At 46.8% G+C, this 24,590-nt stretch overlaps 1 protein-coding gene and 3 non-coding genes across 5 annotated transcripts in view; all 4 read right to left on the minus strand.

Moving 5' to 3' along the window:
• The window catches only part of UCHL1 (ubiquitin C-terminal hydrolase L1), an 84,422-nt gene that overhangs the window by 30,730 nt on the left and 29,102 nt on the right, over positions 1 to 24,590 (minus strand). For both annotated transcript variants that reach the window (XM_063921018.1, XM_063921020.1), the window contains 2 exons: positions 18,728 to 18,878; positions 10,744 to 10,829 (listed from right to left, as the gene is read on the minus strand). In XM_063921018.1, coding sequence (XP_063777088.1) covers positions 10,744 to 10,829; positions 18,728 to 18,878 — 237 coding nt within the window. The remainder of the gene's footprint in view (positions 1 to 10,743; positions 10,830 to 18,727; positions 18,879 to 24,590) is intronic.
• LOC134932277 (U5 spliceosomal RNA) lies at positions 453 to 568 on the minus strand. Its single transcript, XR_010179293.1, has one exon. It is a non-coding gene; the product is annotated as a U5 spliceosomal RNA (small nuclear RNA).
• On the minus strand, positions 3,057 to 3,170 carry LOC134961188 (U5 spliceosomal RNA). Its single transcript, XR_010187864.1, has one exon. It is a non-coding gene; the product is annotated as a U5 spliceosomal RNA (small nuclear RNA).
• LOC134942233 (5S ribosomal RNA) lies at positions 15,137 to 15,255 on the minus strand. Its single transcript, XR_010181419.1, has one exon. It is a non-coding gene; the product is annotated as a 5S ribosomal RNA (ribosomal RNA).

Genomic DNA, 24,590 nt, shown 5'->3' on the forward strand with positions numbered 1-24,590 from the left:
AACTTCTCTGAAACCCATGAGATACCACCAGTATGACTGTGACGAACTGTCTTCTGATCCGTTTTGGCAACGAAGAAAGAAGCGGAAAATGATGGAGCCAAATACACGATGCTGAATAACCCCATGAATGTGATGTACACATACTGAGCTTTTGTAATTGTGGCGAGATGCCCTCATGTATACTTGAGGGTAACCCCCTTCTGTGGACTTACATCTGAAACACCTGTGGATTTAATGTCCAGTTTTTAAGATCCAAACCCTGACGGGTGAGATCGTCTGTCTAACAGATGTCCACTCACGGATTGATCTTTTGACATTTTCACATAATGGCGTTCTGAGCCATTGAAGATTTGAGTTACCTACCGCCTTGCCATGCGGCTTATTGGTTCTCACTGGTTGTTGAGTATGCAACTGCCGTTGCTTTGTTTGACTGCTTAAGGGCAGCGTGAGCCAGGCATGAAAAAAAACAACAAAATTAAATTACATGAAACTTACGGTTGTTCCTCTCCACGGAAATCTTTAGTAAAAAGTGAAAGATTTATTCGTTCTGAAGAGAAAACCAGAGTCTATCCTTGGTCAGACTGAAAGCGAATTATTGCATTGTAAAATGTTCTAGGACATTTATCTCTTGCATTGTAAAATGCACAGAGTTCTAGTACATTTATCGACAGCAATCTGTCGTGTTTTAGAACCTTTGCGTTGATTTTAACTACAAATCCTGACTCTCTGTGACTGTCGTCTAGAGTATACGCACCCTTGTCCCTCTGTGGGACACGCGAGTGAAGGGTGGCGAACTAAATTGAAAAATAGGATTTTGGTACTTACCAGGTAAATCCTTTTCTTTGAATCCATAGGGGGCACTGGAGTACTCTTGGGATATGGACGGGCGTAGCCGAACAAAGGCACTGAATATTCAAATTTAGGACTCTCCCCCCCCTCCATATCCCCGAGTACCTCAGTGTACGACCTCAGTGTTTTTTACTGAGCGAACAGGAACGATATAGAGAGGTTGACAATGGAGAATACCTATAACATAACGGACAACAACAATGTTGACCCATAACCTTACTGTCAACTAAACCGTTGACACCATAACCGATAGAACTTTATAATTTGAACCAATCGGTGAAAATGTGTTACCATAAGCTCCTCTGAGCTTAATATCAATCAAGTAAAACTTGTTACCCTAAGCTCCCTTGAGCTTAAAATAACCCAGGTAAAACTGCTCTGGGTGGGCGTCCAGTGCCCCCTATGGATTCAAAGAAAAGGATTTACCTGGTAAGTACCAAAATCCTATTTTCTTTATCATCCACTAGGGGTCACTGGAGTACTCTTGGGACGTACCAAAGCTTCCCTCGTGGGCGGGAGAGCTGTTTGATACTTGTAACAGTAGGCAGGCCAAAGCTAGATGCTGATGGCGCCACCATTTATAACGTGTAAACGTGCACAAACATGGTGCACATGAAGGCTATATAGCCGCGTTTTAGACACTCCACGACCCACTGGGTCTGACATTCCCACAGAACCTGTGGGATGAGCTATTACTGACGTAGGCGATTGTAACTTAGCCTTAAGGTAAACCTGACTTGTAGTCATTATTATTACCCAACTGGATAATGTCTGCTGAGAAACTGGTTAACCCCAGTTGGCAGTATCCTAGAGAACAAACAACGTATTCATATCACGTACTGTTGACGTTCGGCATATAAACGCGTAATGCGTGTACCACATTCAGAATTCTAAAATGTGCTGTCCACACAGGAACCCCTATTGGTATATTGATGTGAAGAATACGAAAGCGTGATTCGTCCGAAGATCTGCTTTGTCATGAGAAAACTCAAATACGGTGGCTTGGAATACAAGGCACCCAAATATGAAAACAAAACCCTTGCCGAAGCCAAGACTATAAGAAAATTGTTTTCCAAAGTGAGAAACTTAATTCCCATTTGTTGAAAGGGTTCAAAATATGAAAACTAAGAAAACTGAACCCAACCTCAAGTCGCCTGGCGCTGTAGGTGGGATAAATAGAGTCTGAACCTTGATGACACCTTGTAGAAAGATGTGTACAGACGCAAATAGAGGCAAACGTCTTTGAAAATAAGTTTACCACACAGATACCTGCACTCTTAGTGCAGATCAACGCAGTTTTCCATGCCACCCCGTTTAACAGAATACGGGTAACTTGAAGGATGATGTTGGAAACTTCCAAGGTTTACAACCTATGTAAGCACACGAAATTTTGTAATAATGAGCTGCCTTAAGCGGCTTACTAGCTCGTAACATGGTTGGTATAACCGATACTGTAATGCTCTATTTCGTAATAATGAGCTGCCTTAAGCGACTTACTAGCTCGTAACATGGTTAGTATAACCGATACTGTAATGCTCTATTTCTTAAGAGGGCGGTCTGAACCCTCACCCTGTCAGCCGCAGCTGCGGTACATAGATAATAGGTACCTAGGTAACTATGGGTAAACGAACGTTCCCTGATGTAACAGGTTGGACGTATTATGAGCGGGCTAAGATCGTGTGCCAGTATTCCTTTAAAATTCGAGAAGCAAACTTCTCCGAAACCCATGAGATACCACCAGTATGTTGTGACGAACTGTCTTATGATCCGTTTTGGCAACGGAGAGAGAGCAGTGGAAAATGGTAGAGCCAGATACCCGATGCTGAATGACCACACGAATGTGAGAGACTCCACCGCCACTGCCCTTGTGATCTGTTTTGTACACATACTGATCTTTTCTAATTGTGGCGAGATGCCATCCTGTATACTTGAGGGTAACCCCCTTCTGTGGACTCACATATGACACACCTGTGGATTTAATGTCCAGTTTTCAAGATCCAAATCCTGACGGGTGAGATCCTCTGTCTAACAGATGTCCACTCACGGAATGATCTCTTGACATTTTCACATAATGGTGTTCTGAGCCATTGAGGATTTGAGTCACATGCCGCATTGCCATGCGGCTTCTTGGTTCTCATGCCGCATTGCCATGCGGCTTCTTGGTTCTCACTTGTATGCAACTGCCGTTGCCTTGTTTGACTGCTTAAGGCCAGCGTGAGGCAGGCATCAAAAATTTACATGAAACTCACGGTTGTTCCCCTCCACGGAAATCTTTAGTAAAAGGCGAAAGATTTATTCGTTCTGAAGAGAAACCAGAGTATATCCCTGGTCAGACTGAAAGCGAATCATGTATTGCATTGTAAAATGCACAGAGTTCTAGGACATTTATCGACCGCAAACTGTCGTGTTTTAGAACCTTTGTCGCTAATTTTAACTACAAATCCTGACCCTCTGCGACTGTAGTCCAGAGTATATGCACCCTTGTTCCTCTGTGGGAAACGCGAGTGAAGGGTGGCGAACTAAATTGAAAACACATCTTTATTCTTAATAGGTGAATACACCAATGTACCGCTAGTGTGCGTGTTTTGCACTAATTACTAGATGTACATTTGTTCTTGCTGGTGTAGTAGGTAAAAGTCTTTGATTTACCGTATTTATAATCTTACCTAGGAATTGACATCGTTTAGACGGAATTAGATGCGATTGTTTTCGAACTTGATCTGCTACCGCAGTATACCTTAGTAGCGCAAGTTAGAGGAACTTTGTTGAGACAGAGTTCTTATGTGAGATGAGCTATCATCCGAACATCACTTTGGTAAATACCCAAAGCGATAAGCAACGGTAGACATGAAATGGTTAATGGTTGTGGCGATTTGCAAACGCTAGAACCTGTGATGAACAAACCGGACTGGGTAAATACGCATTGTGAAGATCCAATGCAATTATGCAAATTTTGTGGCTCCAATAAGCAAATACTAACCGCAGAAAATCCATTTTCTAACTGTAGTAAATGACTTGCTGACTGATATTGCGACAGAGCTGTTTGGTTTTGCTCAAACAGAAGGGAATAAGTAACTTTGACTCTGTTGGCGTACTACTGCCTGGTTTATAAACCAGCAAAGACTAAATGACAACCTGCCAACCGTTCGACAGAGGCCGTTTTGTACTTTAAGCTGTAAATAGCTGAGACATGTATGAGTTGAAGTCCTGAAACCTCGCAACTGTAACATGTAAAGACACGCTTCCCCAACTGTAAAAGAGGTCATCAAACCACTGGCTTGCTGACTGTAACGTCATGTCGTCAACGTCAGCGTGACTGTTTCTTATAAAGGGATAAAACGCCGTTACAAGTATGCGCTAATGGCTGAATAGCCTAAAGGGATAAAATGCCGTTACAAGTAGATCAAATGTATGAGCAAACAAGCTCTGGCATTGTCGCGCTTAACTAGCGACCATGAAAATAACCGGCGTTAGCAGAAGCTTTACAGATATGCTCTGCAGCTTATTTTAACAGTGATCGGCATGGTTTCATACATAGATTCTAGTGACCCACATGTATCTGTGGTTTTTATAATGTTTGACAGAAACACATATACCAATGGCGGATCGCGTCCTTTTGGAAACGATTATGTATGGTTGTCCAAAACCCCGCACTATCTGCGTGCTGGACTAATGTACCCTTCTCACTTGTAGTTATCGGTGTGAGATTTGACATAGAATCGTGCATTAAATTATAAGACCAGTGAAATAAACACTCTGGTACCCAAAGGAAAATTGGCCCTTTGGAAAGACTGTCTTTTGTTAGCGCTGGCGGAGTCATTCCGAGACTCCGATTACCGCTGTTTTAATTTGAATTGCCAATGTTAACAATTTTAGTCTGCACTAGAGCCTTATTCGCTATGTAGACAGACATCATAATAGGCAACAAACAGACACTTGCACGACTTAATAAATTTATTATATGGCATATATATCTATATATATATATATATATATATGTTATTGCTGAACAGCATATTCTAAAGTGTTCTTTATGTGAAAAGCAGTTCACATGGGCATGAAACCCGAACCAAATTCCTACTAACACCCCTGCGCCTTCTGGTGGCTTAAAGATGTAGGGCAGGAATGTTCTAGAATCATCCTGAACTAAAAATTCCCACTAACACCCCTGCGCCTCCTTGTGGAGTAAAGGTGTATGGCCGGAATGTTCAGGAATTATAAGCTGGAAAAACAGCAATGATTAAAAATGGCTTATGCTTTCACTGAAAATCACAGTACAGGCAGTGTTAATATAGGCTTAATAGCCTTTTATACAGGTAATATATGCTTAATAGCGTATATGTTATTACAGGTCTATTATACAGTAAACCCATACACTTAGTTAACTTCCAGTTACTCTAAAACCAGCCTGCAGTGTATATATTATATTGCAGTCTTAACAAACTGAACAGCCTTTTTGTTAACCCATGCAGCCTCTGCTGCTATGGGCATTTACTCCCCCCTCACCCCCCCTGCAGCTGCGCTGCTTGTGAGGTAACTTCTATCCTATGTTACCTGCAGCGGATTGGAGCGGGTGCAGGGAGAGCGTATCAGCCCCTTGTGTCCCGCGATCTCCCCCTGTTCAGCCGTAGTGCTGTCCCCTCTTACACCGCAATAGCTAGCAGAGGGGTGCCGGGGAGCCGGATAGCAGCGGGGGACGGATGTAGGAGGCCAGCGGCAGCAGCCTGTCTCCGCAGCTGGCTGTATAGCGGACAGCGGGAGCCGGCCGGAAGTCGTGCGGCGCCGGATATGAGCGGCGTCGCTGGCTCTCTGCAGAGTAGCTGGCTCGGGCGGCGCTTTGTACAGCAGTGGCCGGGTACCAGCGTTGGGAGAGCGGCCGGCGTCTGATTGACGTGCGGCCGCTCGGAGCTGTGTAATCTCAGTTACCACCCCCTAGCTATACTGCAGTGTCCAGCTTAGCGATGGGAGAGCGGCCGCCGTCTGTGATTGACGTGCGGCCGCTCGGAGCTGTGTCCTCGCTGGGAGAGCGGCCGGCGTCTGTGATTGACGTGCGGCCGCTCGGAGCTGTTGACGTGCGGCCGCTCTGCTTCTTGGAACGGGTGCAGGGAGATAATTCAGCGGGGCATGAGCGGCGGCTGTAATCAGCTGTGGGCAACAGAAAAAATAAACACTTTCCCCACACTGCAGGGCGGCAGCGTGAGCTGACCGCCCTGACCCCACCATACCTTGTGCTGCAAGCTCCGTCCAGCTTGAGACGGGCTTCTGATGCTGGCTGTGACGGACTTCTAAGCTCTGTCCAGCTTTCAGATCATCATCTTGGCTGTGCTATCCTGGCTGTGACGGAGCTTCTTCTGTAAGCTCCGTGCAGCCTGCAGGAGACAGCTGCCTGTGGCTGTGAGGGTGCTCTTTGTGAGGACCGACACGCCATGCGCTGCCTTGCAGCGCCTGTGGCTGTGAGGGTGCTCTTTGTGAGGACCGACACGCCATACGCTGCCTTGCAGCGGCACCATCCCGGACCCCTGTTTTTCAAGAAACTGGGGAAGGGAAGTGTAAAATAAAAAGAAAAATAAAATCTCAAATGTGGGCTCTTCCCACAAGCCTTGATGTTCGTGCTGTGAGCACCGAAAAAACACTGAGGTCGTACACTGAGGTACTCGGGGATATGGAGGGGGGGGGGGAGAGTCCTAAATTTGAATATTCAGTGCCTTTGTTCGGCTACGCCCGTCCATATCCCAAGAGTACTCCAGTGACCCCTAGTGGATGATAAAGAAACACATCTTATTCTTAATAAGTAAATACACCAATGTACTGCTAGTGTGCGTGTACTTTTGTTCTTGCTGGTGTAGTAGGTAAAAGTCGTTGATTTACCGTATTTATAATCTTACCTAGGAATTGACATCGTTTAGACAGACTTAGATGTGATTGTTTTCAAACTTAATCTGCTACTGTAGTATACCTTAGTAGCGCAAGTTAGAGGAACTTTGTTAATACATAGTTCTTATGTGAGATGAGCTATCATTTCAACATCACTGTAGCAAATACCGGAAGCGATAAGCAACGGTAGAAATGAAATGTTAATGGTTGTGGCGATTTGCAAACGCTAGAACCTGTGATGAAGAAACCGGACTGGGTAAATACGCATTGTGAAGATCAAATGCAATTATACAATTTTGTGGCTTCAATAAGCAAAAACTAACTGCAGAAAATCCATTTTCTAACTGTAGTAAATGACTTGCTGATTGATATTGCAACGGAGCGGTTTGATTTTGCTCAAACAGAGGGGAATAAGTAACTGTGACTCTGTTGGCGTACTATTGCCTGGTTTATAAACCAGCAAAGACTAAATGACAACCTGCCAAACCGTTCAACAGAGGCAGTTTTGTCTTTAAGCTGTAAACAGCTGAGACATATATAAGTTGAAGTCATGAAACCTCGCAAATGTAACATGTAAAGACGCGCTTCCACAATTGTAAAAGAGGTCATCAAACCACTGGCTTGCTGACTAACGTCCTGTCGTTACAAGGCGTGACTGTTTTTGTATAAAGGGATAAAACGCCGTAACAAGTATACTGTATGCGGTAATGGCTGAATATCATAAAGGAATAAAAATGCCGTTACAAGTATATCAAATTTAGGAGCAAACAAGCTCTGGCCTTGTCGCGCTTAACTAGCGACAATGAAAATAACCGGCGTTATCAGAAGCTTTTCAGCTATACTCTGCCGCTTCTTTTAACAGTGATCGGCATGGTTTCATACATAGATTCTAGTGACCCAAATATATCCTGGGTTTTTATAATGTTTGACAGAAACTCATCAACCCATGACGGATCGCGTCCTTTTGGCAACGAATATGTATGGTTATCCAAAACCCCGCACTATCTGAGTGCTGGACTACTGTACCGTTCTCACTCGTATTTATCGGTGTGAGATTGACATAGAATCGTGCATTAAATTATAAGACCAGTGAAATAAACACTCTGGTAGCCAAAGGAAAATTAGCCCTTTGGAAAGACTGTCTTTTGTTAGAGCTGGCGGAGTAATTCCGAGACTCCGATTACTGCTCTTTTAATTTGAATTGCCAATTTTATAAAAGTATTTTTAGTCTGCACTATAGCCTTACTTGCTATGTAGACAGACACCATAATAGGCAACAGACAGACACTTGCACGACTTAATGAAATTATTATATGGTATATATATATATATATATATATATATATATATATATATATATATATATATATATGTTATTGCTGAACTGCATATTTATATGAATGTACGGAAATCCTTAGGAACCTAAAGTATTCTTTATGTGAAAAACAGTTCATATTGGCATATGAAACCCGAAGCAAATTCCTACTAACACCCCTGCGCCTTCTGGTGGCTTAGAGATGTAGGGCAGGAATGTTCTAGAATTATCTTGAACTAAAAATTCCCACCAACACCCCTGCGCCTCCTTGTGGAGTAAAGGTGTATGGCCGGAATGTTCAGGAATTATAAGCTGGAAAAACAGCAATAATTAAAATGGCCGTTTTGCTTTCACTGAAATTCACAGTACAGGCAATTTATAGCCTTAATAGCCTTTTATACCGTTAATATATATAGCGTATATGTTATTACAGATCTATTATACAGTAAACACATACACTTAGTTAACCATACACTTAGTTAACCTCCAGTTACTATAAATCCAGCCTGCAGTGAATGTATTATATTGCAGTCTTAACAGAAACCCTTAGGTTATGATAGGCTATTAACTGCTTAACAAACTTTTGTTAACTCCTTGCAGCCTTTCATATCTGCTGCTATGGCCATATACTCCCCCCTCACCCCCCCTTGCAGCTGCGCTGCTTGTAAGGTAACTTCCACCCCATGTTACCTGCAGCGGTGCCGGGAGAGCAGGAGAGCGCAGAGTATAGCTGCGGCGACTTCAGACCTCAGTGACCGGATATGATACGGCGTCGCTGGCTGTCTGCCGAGTAGCTGGCTCGGGCGGCGCTGTGTACAGCGGTGGCCGGGTACCAGCGTTGGGAGAGCGGCCGGCGTCTGATTGACGTGCGGCCGCTCTGAGCTGTGCTCCGGAGTAGCTGGCTCGGCCGGCGCTGTGTACAGGAGAGCGGCCGGCGTCTGTGATTGACGTGCGGCCGCTCTGAGCTGTGCTTCCGGTCTTAGCGATGGGAGAGCGGCCGCCGTCTGTGATTGACGTGCGGCCGCTGTGAGCAGTGCTCCGGAGTTCTGCCGAGTAGCTGGCTCGGCCGGCGCTGTGTACAGGAGAGCGGCCGGCGTCTGTGATTGACGTGCGGCCGCTCTGAGCTGTGCTTCCGGTCTTAGCGATGGGAGAGCGGCCGCCGTCTGTGATTGACGTGCGGCCGCTCTGAGCAGTGCTCCGGAGTTCTGCCGAGTAGCTGGCTCGGGCGGCGCTGTGTACAGCGGTGGCCGGGTTGGGAGAGCGGCCGGCGTCTGATTGACGTGCGGCCGCTCTGAGCTGTATTAGTGCTGGGAGAGCGGCCGGCGTCTGTGATTGACGTGCGGCCGCTCTGCTGCTAGGTAGTGCGGCGGCTGGAGCGGGTGCAGGGAGATATTCAGCGGTATGAGCGGCGGCTGTAATCGCTGTGGCCAACATAAAATAAACACTTTCCCCACACTGCAGGGCGGCAGCGTGAGCTGACCGCCCTGACCCACCATACCTTGTGCTGCAAGCTCCGTCCAGCTTGTGACGACTTCTCATGCTGGCTGTGACGGGGCTTCTGTATGTAAGCTCTGTCCAGTTTGTCAGTCATCTTGGCTGTGACGGAGCTTCTTTCTGTAAGCTCCGTCCAGTTGTTTTCCGTGCAGCTTGCATTAACCAGCTGCCTGTGGCTGTGAGGGTGCTCTTTGTGAGGACCGACACGCCATGCGCTGCCTTATAGCGCCTGTGGCTGTGAGGGTGCTCTTTGTGAGGACCGACACGCCATACGCTGCCTTGCAGCGGCACCATCCCGGACCCAAGTTTTTCCAGAAACTGGGACGGGAAGTGTAAAAATAAAAAATAAAAATAAAAATCTTCTGAAAAGTGGCCATTGCCACAAGCCGATGATCATGCTGTGAGCACCGAAAAAACACTGGCAAAGTACACTGAGGTACTTGGGGATATGGAGGGGGGGGGAGAGTCCTAAATTTGAATATTCAGTGCCTTTGTTCGGCTACGCCCGTCCATATCCCAAGAGTACTCCAGTGACCCCTAGTGGATGATAAAGAAATAGTGGAGTCCCTGCACAGCCAGTGTCCACACCAGCAGCGTGGTACATCTCCTGGGACCGCAACCAGATTGTGATTTTTGGTGGGACTCACCTGGGGGACCCTCTTACCTCCTCCCTGAAGTGCAGCCACACGATCCAGGAGAGCAGCAGTGGTGATGTGTGCCTGATGACCGGAGCACCTCCGCTGTAAGTACCAGGAAGCACTGGTGAGGGAGCCGCAGCACAGAATGTCAGCATGACATACACAGCATCTAGTGCTTGTGCTGCAGCCTTTGAACTCTCCTTTCAAAGCATTTATTAGGGATGCCTAGTGCAGCACCCCATTAGTGACCTGCACTGCAGGCACCAACTTACAAACTGAGCTCCAGTGCCTGGAGGCAGGGATATAGAGGCAGTGCATCTTGGGAAGTCAAAGCTTTAGCCTGTTGGTGCCTTGGCTCAACATTAACTCTACACCCCCAATGTTATTCCCTGTGGAATACCAGTGTACACCACTGCAGAACTATTTTCTCTATCTCCAACAGTTCCAGAAGAATTTTGCCATTAGCAAACACTCCTGTATACCATTAATTATGTATGTGTACCCAGTTTTAGTTAGAAAAACTGATGCATTCCTAGTACTTTGCAAGCAGCATAGCAAGGTATATTTTGATACCTCATTTTTCTCCAGGAGTTTCGCCCTGTCATTAGGAGAAGCATCTGCAGATTTATTTAGGAAGTCTTTCAATGCAGAACCATCACCTGCAACAAAACACATGGTCATGTAATAGAAATGTACATGGTTGTGTTCTAGAATCTGTCTCCCGATAAGAATCAGGCCAACTCCATGCATGTCCACGTTAATATACCCCTCTTCACACATTCTCTATCCACACCCACAGCACAAACTCATACTTTCTACATTAAAACTCTTCTACAGGAGGAGAAACCAGAAGAGTCACAGCTGGTCTGTGGGTTGGGGCAAGGCCATGTGTTGCTAAGCTCTGCCCCACCAGAAAAATCACAAAATCAGGATTTTGGTACTTACCGATAAATCCCTTTCTCCGATTCCACAGGGGCCACTGGAGTGTAGTTACAATGGGGAGATAGTAGGTGGTATTGGTAGCTGGCACTTTAAAAATTCTCACACTGTGGCTAGCTCCTCCCCTACTATCTCCCCTCCAAGCCAGTCTACGTTAAACTGTGCCCGAGGAGAGCTGTAATAAACAAACCGTAAGGTAGAGGAGGTTAACGACGCCCTGTAAACCAGGCGAACACAAACTAAACCTGGAACAGAACCTGACAAAAAACCAGGCTAGCCTGAACCCAACAAGCAGTCATATGGTGATCTGCAATCGTTAATCAAACAAAAATCAGGAGAAACAGCGCTGGGCGGGCGTCCAGTGGCCCCTGTGGAATCGGAGAAAGGGATTTATCGGTAAGTACCAAAATCCTGATTTCTCCTTCATCCACTAGGGGCCACTGGAGTGTAGTTACAATGGGGACGTCCCAGAGCTCCCAAAAAACGGGTGGGAAAGCGCTGAGAGTCCTGTAAAAACTGCTCGGCCAAACAGTGATGCAGAGGCCGTAAAAGTGTCAAACTTGTAGAATTTGACAAAACGAATGTCGGTTTGACCAAGTAGCCGCCCGACAAAATATTCATGGAGACCCCGCGGGCGGCTGCCCACGAAGGTCTTACAATGCGCGTAAAGCGCGCTGAATTGGAAAACGGAGGTTCCCTAGTAACCGCCAAGAAGACTGTCTGATGATCAGATGTATCCAACTGTCCAGCATATGCTGGGGCCCCGGCTATTTAGTACGGGAGCATCGTCCAGAGCAAAGAAGAAAAAACACTTCATCGAATAGCCTGAGACCTCTGTAGAGAGAGTTGACGAGCCCTGACAACATTCAGAGAGGATTGAAAACCACTAGTGTCAGATTTATATGAAAAATGGACCTCCCCTCTGGAAGAAACGACCGCTGAGGCCGAAGCCGAGCCCGGGGAGTTGCCAATAGAGTACTCCCTGAACAAGAGGCCGAACTTACGGCCGCTAGGCTAATCTCATTTGGAAGAAAAGCGAAAAAGGCAGAGACCTAAAATTCCGGTCAGTGTGGTTTGAAGCGCAGCGGAGCAAAAAACCTCCCAGAGAAACCAAAGATGAATGGTAACTGGAAGAAGGGGGAAAAACCCCCTTTTATCTTCATTATGTTCCATAAAGTTTTCCCAAAGTGGCAAAAGCGAGAAGAGGTAATAGACTTCTGAAATCGGAGCCCAGTAGGCCTAACCGAACTAGGGAACTCCTCCCTTCTGAGGTCTCGTGAACAGTCACACGGGTAACCGAAACCAGTGTAAAATTGAACAAGGAGAAAAAAAAAAGGAGCCTGTTGAAGTAGACAGTCCCGTCGAGGTAGGAGCCAAGGCTCCTCTACTGACAACAGGCGTATCTGTATCTTCAAGTCATGCGTGGCCCAACCAGCGCCACCGAGAGGACTAGCACGCATAATCCCCTCCTGTGTTACTGAACATGAAGTAGAAATAGAAAAGGAGGCAGGATAGAATAACCAGAAAACTCCCCGGAGCCCTGAGGGCCTCCACGGCTACTGCCGTCCGAGAGTAATAAAGGGTTAAAGAGTCAGTCAGAACGCCCTGAGGTCGATCCGAAATCTCCGCCCACAGCGGACCAGCTGACAAAACTCCGGGGCATGTTCCCTCACCCAGGAGTCTGACCTGGTGGCTTGATCTGGAAACAAGATTGTTGTCCCCCGTTCCGAGAGGAATGGAGGCGACCACTCATTACGTCGCAACTTGACTGAAGAAATAGAGTCTCTGGTGCCGAGGAATGAAAAAACCTCTGACGGACCGTGTTGAGAAACGTCTATGCGGAGCATAAATTGGATCTGTGTCGAATCAGAAGCTCGTGGATCCTCCGGATATTCAGAAGCCACCTAATGTACAGAGTGGGATAGTAGCAGTAAATTGTCCCATTAGGGAACCAACGTCACCCACTGCCCTTGAAAAAGAGTTATTCTGTTATCTTCCTAAACTCTGTGGGAGCGGAAGAGAGAAGAGTAAAGGACTTACAGTGAAAATGAGAATCCTGTTAAGGGGGAATCTGAGAAAAGCCTGTCCAACGGAAATCAGTAAACAGGCATCTCTGAAGACAAGGGACACGTAAAACTCCCTTTCTTGTTTAAACTAGCAATCACAGACTAAAAGGATTGTAAGGCCAGAATAGGCCTGTCCGAGCCACTTGGCTTCGGAACGTGAAAAGAAAACAAAGGCCTGAGAACTGTCCTAATTCAAATGATATGTGTAAAACAGGGATCAACACCCTTTGCGGTTAGAAACCTATGGAGCGCAGCCTGCAGTATGACTCTCTTGTCATCGTAAATCAGCCGACCCATGCCGAGGGACTCCTGAGACGGTTGTAACCGCCCAAGCCTTCTCCCATCGACCTGCGCCTACCCTGGGACCCTGCAGGTGTAATGGGTGTATAGGATGACATAAAATCAGACTGGACTGAGGATGTTGAACCTCTGCTTCAGCCTTTTTACCCTGAGAACCCCTGGCGACGAAGATATCACCCGTGTGGAGTCAAAAACCTGAAAGGGCACGAAACAATCTAAAGGGAAGACCAGTAAAGGTCTGTCTTGGAGCTGGGGCAGTAGTAGGAGAAATCAAAGTGGACCTACCTCCATTGGTTCAAGAAATCCTGCAGAAAGTTCCTTCCCCAGAACCATCTGCCCCGTAGGATTTCATGTTTACTTGTCACTGTCGCAGCCCCAGAGGTCGTCGGGTTAAGACAGCCCAAGCGAAGATGCAGGGTCCGAGTCTGTAGACATGGAGACCTCCAAGGAACATAAAGCAGAATCGTGATTCTGACCTGTATCAAAGTATCAATTGATCCTGATGCGAAGCATCCTGTAACCTAGAGGACAATTGTTCCCCAACCTACCTGCTCCGGATACGGTAGAACCATGCTGCCGCATATGTCGATGGATCCCTGAGCAAGGTTGCCTCAGGAAAACGGCGGCTTGATGGACCGGCGATACACCGAGGTGTATACCCTAGAGAGGTTCTGATACCATCTCCTGCCATCTGCGGGGAAAAGATAGGAAAACAAACCCTGTTTGATACCTGATATTGTGTATTCGGGTGTCTGTCGGCCGCCTACCGGAGCCTGCCCAGCTCATCCGAAACTGAACCAGTCGCTGTCATTTTCGTCAATGGCGTGGAACCCTGATGGACTTGACGTGTCCTCCTCCTTTACCTGCAGTATCAGATGAACTGCTGTATTATGTACCTGTATATTCTGAGACACTGGTTCAGATCCACAGAAAACAGACATCAGTAATGCATGGAATGTTAGCAAAGTTTCTTTTTGGAAAGGTGTGTTTGGTCCCGCTGTGATTTGATCCTGTGACCTTGGAAACCAAAGTCCAAGGGCTTACCTGATGAGCTATTGTCTGGTTAATAGTGACATTACCTGCATCATTGATCAAACAGGGGTGTGCAGGTGCGTGGAGGGCGAAGCAGATGGCTCCGCCGCATACTTCACACCTAAGAGGGAATTCTTCGACTATCCCAGGAGAGACAAACGAAAGGAGAAAAGGTGGGTTAAATAAACAGAGCCCTACGTAAGGTCTGCACTATAATGTGTAGTGACCGATACGATTAAAATAAACTTTCTGGAGCAGCGGAGACCTGAACCAGCAACGCTGCGCTGTGGGACAGGAGTCTTAGCCCTAGGCTATAGGAGTTCTCCTTAAAGTTTTGTTTGGATTCAAACCCCTGTTCAGATACCCGCTACTAGCGTACTGAGCCGCAGCGCTATTTGTCTGATGCCTTACACGCATTCCACAATTACAAATAGCATTAGTAACTAGTGACAACAAGGAATAATAAAGGGAAGGCAACACCCCGCCCTGTATTTAGTGTACCGCTAATTAAGGTGCACCAGATGTTTCTCTGAGGTTCCGCTGGCTTTTCAAAATGGTGACCAGCCTGTGAGAAAGATGGGGGAAAATGTTATGTGCAAGATGTTGTTATTCGAAAACATTGCGGAAGTAGCCTACAGCACCTGGTATTCCCAGGCGGTCTCCCATCCAAGTACTAACCGGGCCTGACCCTGCTTAGTTTCCGAGATCAGACGAGATCGGGCGTGTTCAGGGTGGTGTGGCCGTAGGCTTTTATCCCCTATATCTGGTATTTTATGGATTTATCTATATACATACCTACACGCACTTAAATATATATATCTATATATATACATGCACAAACATAACTATATATGTATATATACACACACACCGTAGGTAAATAAATACTGCACAGTAGATCCTTTTAATTATTATTGAGCTGAGTCCCAGCTACTGTAATAGAGCAGGTTCCCTGATTTGCAAGTAGGAAAATGCTGGGTAGAGGACTCTACTGCAGGAGGAATGTATCTATATTTCAGCAGCCTGAAGTATCGAAAAGTTACAAATCCCAGAGCTGTTGCCTAGCGACGGGGAGACCTGGGAGCCCGCTGAGTAAAGCGGGTTAACTGTTAATATACCTGGGACTTTATTTGTATTTGTCTCTGAGTATGCAAGATTAGCCCACTGGGCTATAGGAGACACTGCAAATATGAAGCCAGGTCTGTGCAGGGAGGAAATGGCCGCCAGAGTGAAACTCCTCTGGGCTATGCGATAAAATCTATATAGTGGATAACTGGATTAGTGCTGAACCACTCTGACTATATCACATTCTCCTCAGCACCATGTGCATTAAACTCACATAAATGCCTATTACACTATAACAGTGGCCGGGGAGCGGAGAATGCTGAGCCCGCTGTACAGAGCAGGAGTTAGCTCCGCCCCCCGGCTATGGCGCCTTATTGCAAAACTAAGCGGGAAGCGAGCTGTACCCTCCGCTGGGCCTGCGAGTCACCGCCGGGGAGCGCTGAGCGCTGAGCCCGCTATACAGCGCTAGTAGAGCCCTGTATCTGCTAGCCGCCGCCGGGGAGTGTTGCGCTGAACAGAGCGCGAGTCGCCGCCTGGGAGCAGGGAGCGCTGAGCTCGCTCTACAGAGCGGGACTTAGCTCCGCCCCCTCCGTACAAGGCGCCAAATTTAAACATTGCTTTGCGCTCGAGCGGGATCCCTGTGCCGGCTCTGTGAGTCGCGCTGAGTGGGTGCGGGGGGTGCGGGGAGCTGGGGGAGCAGAGGGTTATCAGAATGACACACACCCGTTTTTCAGTCAGGGTTGTATAAACACATACTCAGCCTCCCCCAATCATCCTGTCTGTTTCTCCATGAGGAGGACAGGTAAGGATACAATAAAGTACATTACAGCCCCAGAGAGCCCTTCTGGAGTGGGTTGTACAACAATAAACAGATTGCTCTAAAAACATACATAGCCACCACAAATAAAGTATACTTCACTCACCACTGTGTTCTTGGTGGATCGGCCCCGACACACGCCGCACGCAGCGGCGTCCAGCCGGAATCTTCTGTGGTGGGGTGGTCCCGACACAAGCCGCACGCAGCGGTGTCCGACCATTTTTGATACTCACCGCTGCCATGCTGCCGGAATCTTCTGCTGGATGGAGTGGCCGCGACACGCGCCGCACGCAGCGGTGTCCGCCAACTCAGGAGAGCTCAGTGTCTCCCTCAGCCGGGGCCCATCCCTAGCCGCACGCAGCTGCGATGGGACCCCGCCGGCAGCTCCCACGGTGCAGACTGGCAGTGGCAGAGCTGCCAGTCTGTGAGTGTGTGTAAGAAAAATAAAATAATAAAGAAAAAAGAAGAAAATTCTTCAGCTAAACCCAAGTGAACCAGCTACCTCGGGCACTTAACTAAGACTGGCTTGGAGGGGAGATAGTAGGGGAGGAGCTAGCCACAGTGTGAGAATTTTTAAAGTGCCAGCTACCAATACCACCTACTATCTCCCCATTGTAACTACACTCCAGTGGCCCCTAGTGGATGAAGGAGAAACAATGCAGTTTTGACTTGCACCATATTGGCCCCTCCCCATGGACCCACAATGCTCATACAGCCTAAAAAAAACTTCAGCAATCTGGCTGGACTGTTATGCAATATATAGCACTCCTTGTATAAAGTGCCTCCCCCATAGTCTGTAAGCAGTGCCCTCTCTATTATCCAGGCTTATTCTATTAGGATTTGGTTACCAGTTTTAAAGTGCAATGAAAATGTTGGCATTATATAAGTGAATGTTAGTATAGTGGGCAATTCTTGTGCACAAGAGTTACTATGGTAAGCAGCAGTTTTCAGGGGCTCTTGCACATTGTATTCTGTTGGAGAAGCAGTAGTCCTGTGCTCAATTTTGGGTTCTCATTCTTCAGATACTGTAGGAAAAGTTAGTTCTCTGGAGACTAGATAGCACCCTGATTAGTTGCCATGAGCAACTTCTATACTGCTTTACACAGTAACCCTAAAGTTTTCACAACAAGAGTACAATAGTTTGGACAGCTCACCTTCATGAATCTTAAGGTGCATACATGGTGAGACTAAAATGCCAATGCAATTTCCCTTGAACTCCCCAGTGCCACTGATATGGACTATATACACATGGTGTCATTATGACTATATACCATTTTGCCTATACTAGAAAGTTGCCTTGTCTGCACAGTATTTTTTACTTGCAATACTGACCTTGCATTGGTATCACAAGCTGTATACACATGGGAGATGTGAACTTTAAGATTTTGACTATATAATCAAAATTGTAAGCACACATTGCACTGTGTGTATGCACCTTTAGGCCATTTTGGCTTTAACAGGGGGGTGGGAGGGAGTAATTACAAAGGACAGATACTTTGCATTATCTACCCATACTATAAAGCTATAATGATTTCAGTATTACACACTTGGCCACATTCATTAGCATAAATAAGCTTAAGTGGGAGTAGTTCAAGGTACATGATTAGCCAGTATATGGTTACTCCCTTACTAAGGAGCGCAGAGGCAATACTTTACACACTATAAATAATTTACCCACTTACACCTTCTCCACTGGCAAGAAAATCCCAGGCTATTGAACATGGAGATTTCCATCACTGGAAACTGCTCAACCCAGGTCCAGTGACCTGGGATTCAGACTCTGCTAGCAAGCAGAATATAAGGTTTGGTGTTAACAGGTAGGCAGGGTTGACTTGACCTGGGACCCAGTTACAGCCAGTGCTAGATCTAATCTTGAAGTGCTGGCAGTGCATGTGAGCAGCGACACTGGCAGCTGAATCCAGCTTATTGCTGGGTCGGCAGTCTGAAAGGCAGCTCAGCCAGGTTTGAGCAATCTACTAAATCCTAGGTGCTAGTTGGTATTTTGATCTAAAAGGGGTATAAAAAGGTACCTCTACTACAGTGGAGTGGGTGATGTATGTATGTGGTTCTCTGCATAAATTAGAGCTAGGTACTATTAGTTTCAAGCCAGTGAAAGTATTCAAATTTATGGTGGGGACCACACTGCTTGTTGGCATGCAAGTCTACACCTTGCTACATGAATGCTCACTGCAGAAGTGTAAAGAGCAGCAACACAGGTCAAAGTCAACATGTTCACTCCCCTGCCTTTCAAGAGGCCTGCACACTATTATAGTAAAGATGCACTTTGACACCTTTTATGCATAGCAGACAGTCTCCAATACATTGCATTGATACTCACCAAAACTCAGTTTGTCTTGGTTATTGGCTGCAGCATGGAGGAGCCCAATTGTTCCACAGGAGTTAGTAATAGTCTGTTTTATGAAATAGACTTTGGGATCTGGCTCTTTGCCCTTCAGGTCCTCATTTTGTTTCTTCCTGAATTCTTCATGCTGTGAAGAAAACCACTCTACATTAGTTATGTTTGAGGAGACCTCTAGATTTAGCCACTAATTAGCTAGATTCAAGTCACATGACAACTCAGGGGAACTTTCAGAAGTCTCCAAGGAACCACATTGTGTTTGTTTTATTAGCAATTGCCATTAATTGTACCAAACTATGTTCCTGAAGATGGCTGTAGAACCAGTTATAAGAACTGCTCAGGTACGAGCAATACATTATAAGCCAGAGCAGCATCATTATGCAAAGCAGGGTCTGGGAAAGACAAGGGTATATTAGAAGATGTTTTAGGGGGTGGGGATATGCACAGCACAAAGCAAAGTTCTTACTTACAAGTCACCATAATGCTTCATTTAGCATTGTGACAGCTATTCAGTCACATTCAACACCTGTTCTTGAAGGTCTCAGATAGGAACTTAATGCCACAAATCTTTGCAGGTAATGGAGCCGCTTCGTCTTAATACAGTGTGGTTTGTACAGTGTGGTTTGTAGGGCTGGGCAATACCAAAATACTATTGAAAAAATGTCCCTCCTAAAACCACCTCATAGAAGATAGTTAAGGATGCTAGAGGCGGTGGCCAATTTGAGGTCATTCAGTATTTTGAACTGGGCGGGGATGCATGAACAGCACTTCCCTACTGCACACACGGCATGACCAGGGGGATCCCCTGATAATGATCATAACCCTTTGACAATGAGCAGGTACTGTGGCAGCCTGCATTACCATGTGGTAACGGGTGCATTAAGTTGGTGAAAAGGAACATATTCCTGCAATGCCACACTGAGGGCAGGCAAATATATATTTTTTTTAAAGTGTATTGGGGGGCACACTTAGTGTTCGCACTGGGAGTGAAGTTGTCAAGAAACTGCCCTGGGTTGGTACATTGTGGTGCTTCGGAATCAGATAGCAAGTAAAGATTTCCCATGAGTGACTGCACACAAAGGTGGGCAGGGATCTTTAACCCTTCCCAGGCATTGTTGCATGTTGTGACCAAAGCCAGGAGTCCATTACTCTTCTTGCACAGTTTAGCAGATCTCTACATTATAATTTAAGACCACTGGAATGGAGGGGGTAAAAATAAGAATTTACTTACCGATAATTCTATTTCTCGGAGTCCGTAGTGGATGCTGGGGTTCCTGAAAGGACCATGGGGAATAGCGGCTCCGCAGGAGACAGGGCACAAAAGTAAAGCTTTTACAGGTCAGGTGGTGTGTACTGGCTCCTCCCCCTATGACCCTCCTCCAGACTCCAGTTAGGTACTGTGCCCGGACGAGCGTACACAATAAGGGAGGATTTTGAATCCCGGGTAAGACTCATACCAGCCACACCAATCACACCGTACAACTTGTGATCTAAACCAAGTTAACAGTATGATAACAGAGGAGCCTCTTAAAGATGGCTTCCTAAACAATAACCCGAATTAGTTAACAATAACTATGTACAAGTATTGCAGATAATCCGCACTTGGGATGGGCGCCCAGCATCCACTACGGACTCCGAGAAATAGAATTATCGGTAAGTAAATTCTTATTTTCTCTATCGTCCTAAGTGGATGCTGGGGTTCCTGAAAGGACCATGGGGATTATACCAAAGCTCCCAAACGGGCGGGAGAGTGCGGATGACTCTGCAGCACCGAATGAGAGAACTCCAGGTCCTCCTTTGCCAGGGTATCAAATTTGTAAAAATTTACAAACGTGTTCTCCCCTGACCACGTAGCTGCTCGGCAGAGTTGTAATGCCGAGACCCCTCGGGCAGCCGCCCAAGATGAGCCCACCTTCCTTGTGGAGTGGGCCTTTACAGATTTAGGCTGTGGCAGGCCTGCCACAGAATGTGCAAGTTGGATTGTGCTACAGATCCAACGAGCAATCGTCTGCTTAGACGCAGGAGCACCCATCTTGTTGGGTGCATACAGTATAAACAGCGAGTCAGATTTTCTGACTCCAGCCGTCCTTTAAATGTATATTTTTAAGGCTCTGACAACGTCCAACAACTTGGAGTCCTTCAAGTCGTCTGTAGCTGCAGGCACTACAATAGGCTGGTTCAGGTGAAACGCTGATACCACCTTAGGGAGAAAATGCGGACGCGTCCGCAGCTCTGCCCTATGTCGAATGGAAAATTAAATAAGGGCTTTTATAAAACAAAGCCGCCAGTTCAGATACTCTCCCGGCCGAAGCCAGGGCCAGTAACATAGTCACTTTCCATGTGAGATATTTCAAATCCACATTCTTTAGTGGTTCAAACCAATTGGATTTGAGGAAATCTAAAACTACATTTAGATCCCACGGTGCCACCTTAGGCACCACAGGAGGCTGTATATGCAGTACTCCTTAGATAAAAATCTGGACCTCAGGGACTGAGGCCAATTCTTTTTGGAAGAATATTGATAGGGCCGAAATTTGAACCTTAATAGATCCCAATTTGAGACCCATAGACAATCCTGATTGCAGGAAATGTAGGAAAACGACCCAGTTGAAATTCCTCCATCGGAGCACTCCGCTGCTCGCACCACGCAACATATTTTCGCCAAATACGGCGATAATGCTTCGCGGTGACTTCCTTCCTTGCCTTTATCAAGGTAGGAATGACTTCTTCTGGAATGCCTTTTCCTTTTATGATCTGGCATTCAAACGCCATGCCGTCAAACGCAGCCGCGGTAAGTCTTGAAAAAGACAAGGACCCTGCTGAAGCAGGTCCCTTCTCAGAAGTAGAGGCCACGGATCGTCCGTGACCATCTCTTGAAGTTCCGTGTACCAAGTCCTTCTTGGCCAATCCGGAGCCACTAGTCTTACTCCTCTTTGCCGTATAATCCTCAATACCTTTGGTATGAGAGGCAGAGGAGGAAACACATATACCGACTGGTACACCCAAGGTGTTACCAGCGCGTCCACAGCTATTGCCTGCGGATCTCTTGACCTGGCGCAATACCTGTCCAGTGTTTTGTTGAGGCGAGACGCCATCATGTCCACCATTGGTTTTACCCAACGGTTTAATAGCATGTGGAAAACTTCTGGATGAAGTCCCCACTCTCCCGGGTGAAGGTCGTGTCTGCTGAGGAAGTCTGCTTCCCAGTTGTCCACGCCCGGAATGAATACTGCTGACAGTGCTATCACGTGATTCTCCGCCCAGCGAAGGATCCTGGCAGCTTCTGCCATTGCCCTCCTGCTTCTTGTGCCGCCCTGTCTGTTTACATGGGCGACTGCCGTGATGTTGTCCGACTGGATCAACACCGGTCTTCCTTGAAGCAGAGGTTCCGCCTGGCTTAGAGCATTGTAGATTGCTCTTAGTTCCAGAATGCTTATGTGAAGAGACTTTTTCAGGCTCGACCACACTCCCTGGAAATTTCTTCCCTGTGTGACTGCTCCCCAGCCTCTCAGGCTGGCATCCGTGGTCACCAGGATCCAATCCTGCATGCCGAATCTGCGGCCCTCCAATAGATGAGCCTCCTGCAACCACCACAGAAGGGATACCCTTGTCCTCGGCGACAGGGTTATCCGCAGGTGCATCTGAAGATGCGACCCTGACCATTTGTCCAACAGATCCCTTTGCATGGAATCTGCCGAAAGGGATTGCTTCGTAAGAAGCTACCATTTTTTTCCCAGGACTCTTGTGCATTGATGTACAGACACCTTTCCTGGTTTTAGGAGGTTCCTGACCAGGTCAGATAACTCCTTGGCTTTTTCTTCGGGAAGAAAAACCTTTTTCTGAACTGTGTCCAGAATCATCCCCAGGAACAGCAGACGAGTTGTCGGCATTAATTGGGATTTTGGAATATTCAGAATCCATCCGTGCTGCTTTAGCACCTCTTGAGATAGTGCTAAACCCATCTCTAGCTGTTCTCTGGACCTTGCCCTTATTAGGAGATCGTCCAAGTATGGGATAATTAATACGCCTTTTCTTCGAAGAAGAAATATTATCTCGGCCATTACCTTTGTAAAGACCCGAGGTGCCGTGGACAAACCAAACGGCAGCGTCTGAAACTGATAGTGACAGTTTTGTACAACGAACCTGAGGTACCCCTGGTGTGAGGGGTAATTGGAACGTGGAGATACGCATCCTTGATGTCCAAGGATACCATAAAGTCCCCTTCTTCCAGGTTCGCTATCACTGCTCTGAGTGACTCCATCTTGAACTTGAACTTCTTTATGTACAGGTTCAAGGACTTCAGATTTAGAATAGGCCTTACCGAGCCATCCGGCTTCGGTACCACAAAAAGAGTGGAATACCCCTTCCCTTGTTGTAGAAGAGGTACCTTGACTATCACCTGCTGAGAATACAGCTTGTGAATGGCTTCCAAAACCGTCTCCCTTTCTGAGGGGGACGTTGGTAAAGCAGACTTCAGGAAACGGCGAGGTGGCTCTGTCTCTAATTTCAACCTGTACCCCTGAGATATTATCTGCAGGATCCAGGGATTTACCTGCGAGTGAGCCCACTGCGCGCTGTAATTCTTGAGACGACCGCCTACCGCCCCCGAGTCCGCTTGCGAAGCCCCAGCGTCATGCTGAGGCTTTTGTAGAAGCCGGGGAGGGCTTCGGTTCCTGGGAAGGAGCTGCCTGTTGCTGTCTCTTCCCTCGTCCTCTGCCTCGTGGCAGATATGAATAGCCCTTTGCTCTCTTATTTTTAAAGGAACGAAAGGGCTGCGGTTGAAAGGTCGGTGCCTTTTTCTGTTGGGGAGTGACTTGAGGTAGAAAGGTGGATTTCCCGGCCGTAGCCGTGGCCACCAAATCCGATAGACCGACCCCAAATAACTCCTCTACGCATCGCCTGTCCACTGTCGTGTCCATAAAGCTCTTCTGGCCGAAATGGACATAGCACTTACCCGTGATGCCAGTGTGCAGATATCTCTCTGTGCATCACGCATATAAAGAAATGCATCCTTTATTTGTTCTAACGACAGTAAAATATTGTCCCTGTCCAGGGTATCAATATTTTCGATCAGGGACTCTGACCAAACTACCCCAGCACTGCACATCCAGGCAGTCGCAATAGCTGGTCGTAGTATAACACCTGCATGTGTGTATATACCTTTTTGGATATTTTCCATCCTCCTATCTGATGGATCTTTAAGTGCGGCCGTCTCAGGAGAGGGTAACGCCACTTGTTTTGATAAGCGTGTTAGCGCTTTGTCCACCCTAGGAGGTGTTTCCCAGCGCTCCCTAACCTCTGGCGGGAAAGGGTATAAAGCCAATAACTTCTTTGAAATTAGCAGTTTTTTATCGGGGCACCCCACGCTTCATCACACACGTCATTTAATTCTTCTGATTCGGTAAAAACTACTGGTAGTTTTTTCACACCCCACATAATACCCTGTTTAGTGGTACCTGTAGTATCAGCTAAATGTAACATCTCCTTTATTGCCAAAATCATATAACGTGTGGCCCTACTGGAAAATACGGTTGATTCGTCACCTTCACCACCGGAATCAGTGCCTGTGTCTGGGTCTGTGTCGACCGACTGAGGCAAGGGGCGTTTTACAGCCCCTGACGGTGTTTGAGGCGCCTGGACAGGCACTAATTGAGTGTCCGGCCGCCTCATGTCGGCAAACGACTGCTTAAGCGAGTTGACGCTATCCCGTAATTCCACAAATAAAGGCATCCATTCTGGTGTCGACCCCCTAGGAGGTGACATCCTCATATTTGGCAATTGCTCCGCCTCCACACCAATAACGTCCTCATACATGTCGACACACACGTACCGACACACAGCA

This window comes from Pseudophryne corroboree, chromosome 1 (genome assembly GCF_028390025.1).
Source record: "Pseudophryne corroboree isolate aPseCor3 chromosome 1, aPseCor3.hap2, whole genome shotgun sequence".
Taxonomy (NCBI): domain Eukaryota; kingdom Metazoa; phylum Chordata; class Amphibia; order Anura; family Myobatrachidae; genus Pseudophryne; species Pseudophryne corroboree.